Genomic DNA, 3,506 nt, shown 5'->3' with positions numbered 1-3,506 from the left:
TGTGTGTGTGTGAGGGCATCATCTTGGAGTGATCTGTGACAAGGGGGCCCTTTTGCTATTTTTCCCTGTCCCTAGGAAATGGGTGTGGCCGCTGTTTTCATTCTGTGAGAGACTGCAAGCCAGAGCACCCAATGTGAAGCTACCCACTGGGGCTTTTTACCATGCTCCTAAGATTTGGGTTTTTTAAGCCCACATCAACAAATCAACCAGGCATTGTGTGTCCAAAACGAGTTAATGTTTTCTGTGGGCCTCTAAGATCACTAAGCTCGGTCACTCTGGTTAGCTAACAGCTTGATGCTTCTCTGTGTTGCTTGNTGCAGGAACTGCATTGGGCAGCAGTTTGCCATGAACGAGTTGAAGGTGGTCACAGCCCTCTGTTTGCTGCGCTTTGAATTCTCTCCGGATCCCTCAAAGGTCCCCATTAAGGTTCCCCAGCTGATCTTGCGCTCCAAAAATGGCATCCACCTCTACCTGAAGCCACTGGGCCCTGGGTCTGGAAAATAGGTNTTAGGAGAACAAGGCCTGGGCAGCACAGGCTGTGGCTTTTCCTGGGACNTTGCCCTCCTGGATTGGATATAGAGTCATTGTGGATCCCTGCCTGTGGGGGGCTTGGGAGATAAAAGCATGTACATGGAAAGTATGCTGGAAGACCTTCTCTTGTAAACATGTGTGTGGAATGATTCAATGCCTGGACTCTAGATCTCATTCCTTCACTCCATAAACATTTGCTGAACATTTGGCTGCCTTGAGAATCTTCATTTATTTCTCATAACTGCATTTATTTAACCATCTCAGTGTGCATTTGGGATATAATAGACAGAAGGAAAATTGCTTAAACTAAATCTGTACAAAATAAATTATACTTTGAAAAGCAAACACCCACCACCGAAGTCAAAGAATATGAAAGATGTTTTTACTGGCATGATGTTTTCCTTGGGATGTGTCCTGTGGTACTTCTTGGTGTTGGTGTTTCACAGTTATATAGGGCTCTGGGCAGTCACAGTATCTGGAGGGAAGGTGGTACTATAACATTAAAGGGGGGGCTTCCCAGGAAAAAGGAAGCTCTTTTCTATAAGACAAGGCATGAAGATGAAAAGGACTTTTGGGGTGAAGTTCAGGTTGGGGCCTATATGTGATTTAGAGGTCCTAACTAGCAGTCCCTGCAGCAGCTTCTTGATGACTATGGGTACCTATATCTTTAGGGGTCAAGGTCTAAGCTCACTACACTAGGAGGATCAAATGTTGGAATTGGCCCCATATTGAAAAAAGTGCACCAGAAGCTAGGATCAGAAATAGGAGCCAGGAATTCTAGCCCTGAGACTTGGTAAAGTTTTTAGCGCAATGGTTTTCCACCTGTGTTGGTCATGACCCCTTTGATAGAAATGACCCATTTTTAGGGGCCACCAACAGTAATCAGAAAACACAGATTTTACATTACACTAGAAAACATACATTTATGAGGTAGCAATGAATTAATTTTATGGCTAGGGACGGGACACCACATCATAAGGAACTGTATTAAATGGTCAAAGCACCAGGAAGGTTGAGAACTACTGCTCTAGGGCATCATGGGGAATGTGCCACCTACCTTTCCTAATACCAATTCTTTTCTGATTGGAAGAAGGCCAAAGCTTGGAAGATCTGCTCTAAGATTCTTGCTAAATCCTCTAAAGACCTCCCTGTTCACTAGAAGCTGGGATCTAAAGGTCCCATTATGGTGTGCCTATTAGCTATAAGCCTTAATGTAACTAACTTGCTCTTTTGTCCTAGCACACAGATAAACAGTTCTCTGTGGGACCATGAAAGGTAGCCTGTTTCCTGGTTGAGCTAGGTTTAAAACCCAGAGACCCAGCAGATAACGCTGCAAGGATGGAGGGAACTTGCCCATGCTCCCAGACACCAGGCTCCTGACACAAGTTTCCAGCTTTCCATAATTCTGTGGCCATCAGTCAGGTAGGGCAATGCCCCAAGCCCCTGGTATTCTGTCTGGATTCCACCCCCACAGTTACCTGGCAACAGCCAGGTAGGTCTGGTCTGCTATAAAAGGGGCTACTTTCCCACTACTCCCTCTCTTACTCTTATTCTCTTACCCTTGCCTCTCTCTCTTCCCTCTTGCCCCCCCTTTCTCCACATTCTCTCCCCCACTATGTCCACGTGGCCATAGCTGGCCTCTACTTCTCTACTTTCTCCATCTCTTTGCCTTTCTCTTCCTCTACCATCCTCTTAGCTCCCCTGCCCTTCATGACAATAAATGCCTTAAAACCATGGCCTGCCTCTTCTCATCATGATCCTCTGTGCTGGAGTAAGAAAGCAGGTTTTCCTCTAAAAAGCCTGCATCGGGAGGCCTCAGTTTGCTCTCAGACATGGCTTCCACCAACCTAAACCACTGCTGAACAAACCAAGGACTCTTGTCCCTGTGATCCAGCTGGAGCGCTTCCCCTTGCCCTTTTCCCTTTAGCCTCAGGCCAGAGTCAGCCCCACAGGCCAACACTCCCATTCTAAGCTCTTTCTCAGCATCCAGAATTGTTTGTGGTGTCCAAGAGCTAGAACCTGTTGTCCCTGGCCTCTGTGTGGCCCGAGGACCTATGAACCAGCTCATGGTAGTTTTGCAGGGACCCCAGATTGTGCTTCCCTCCCCCGTGGAGTGGGGTCTTGCAGCTTCTCACAGCCCGACACCCACCAGATGGTTGTGTGGGTTGCATGAAGTCAAACTCCCCATGTCTGCCTCCATGAGCAGCCCTAGCCCTGTGGTGGGCTGGGTGCAGGACCCCATTTTAACCAACAGTTCTCTGAATAAATGTAGTAATATTTCAACGTTTATCACATGGGTGGTGATTGTCCAGTGATAACCATCATGTGTCTCTGGGTGGTACCTGAGTCTAAACTGTAACATTTATATCTTCAGCACTTTGGCACTCAGTAGTATAGACAGGATGGAGGTATCCCCTCTTTGATAGTAGGAAGCTGTGACTGAATTTTAATATTAAGGGAAGAAACTTGTGGGACACTGATTTAGAAGGAACTTGAGTGGAGTCTTCCTGACTCTGGTGTCTTTTGATCAAGACACCATCATTAATATCAGCTCTACATGAGTGTTTGAATAAAGCCAAGAACTCTGATGTGTGTGTGTACATGTGCATGTGTGTATGTGCATGGTGTGTATGTGTGTATTAGGGCCTCCTGGGGAGAGAGAGTGGACAGTGGGACGGGTAGCCATTACAGATGACCAGTGCTTCATTTTGATGATTTTTCAAACACAGAATGAGGCTTCATTGTTCTTGGTCATGCACATGTGTGGGTGGAATGTGTTATGGGTGTGTAATGTCTCTTTGTGTCTATTATGTAGGGAAATGTACAAGGTGGTGAACTGAGCTAGTATTGCTCATTGCTTTTAGGTAATAGAGCCACTTTCTGGTTACACAATCACTCCATTTGGAATCCTATGGTTAGACCTTGGCTGGACACCCAGGGTTCTGGGCTCTTACTTTTCTGTGTTCTCTCAACAT

At 46.3% G+C, this 3,506-nt stretch overlaps 1 protein-coding gene across 1 annotated transcript in view; it reads left to right on the top strand.

Annotated features, from left to right (window-relative positions):
- Window positions 1-878, top strand: part of LOC110323838 (cytochrome P450 4B1) — a 17,705-nt gene extending 16,827 nt beyond the window's left edge. The window contains exon 11 of the mRNA XM_021201199.2: window positions 321-878. Within this exon, the coding sequence (XP_021056858.1) occupies window positions 321-504 (184 nt within the window). The 3' untranslated portion in view covers window positions 505-878. The remainder of the gene's footprint in view (window positions 1-320) is intronic.
- The last annotated feature ends 2,628 nt before the right edge of the window (window positions 879-3,506 follow it).

This window comes from Mus pahari, chromosome 6, assembly GCF_900095145.1.
Source record: "Mus pahari chromosome 6, PAHARI_EIJ_v1.1, whole genome shotgun sequence".
Lineage (NCBI taxonomy): Eukaryota > Metazoa > Chordata > Mammalia > Rodentia > Muridae > Mus > Mus pahari.
This window is presented reverse-complemented; position numbering and strand designations above follow the sequence as displayed.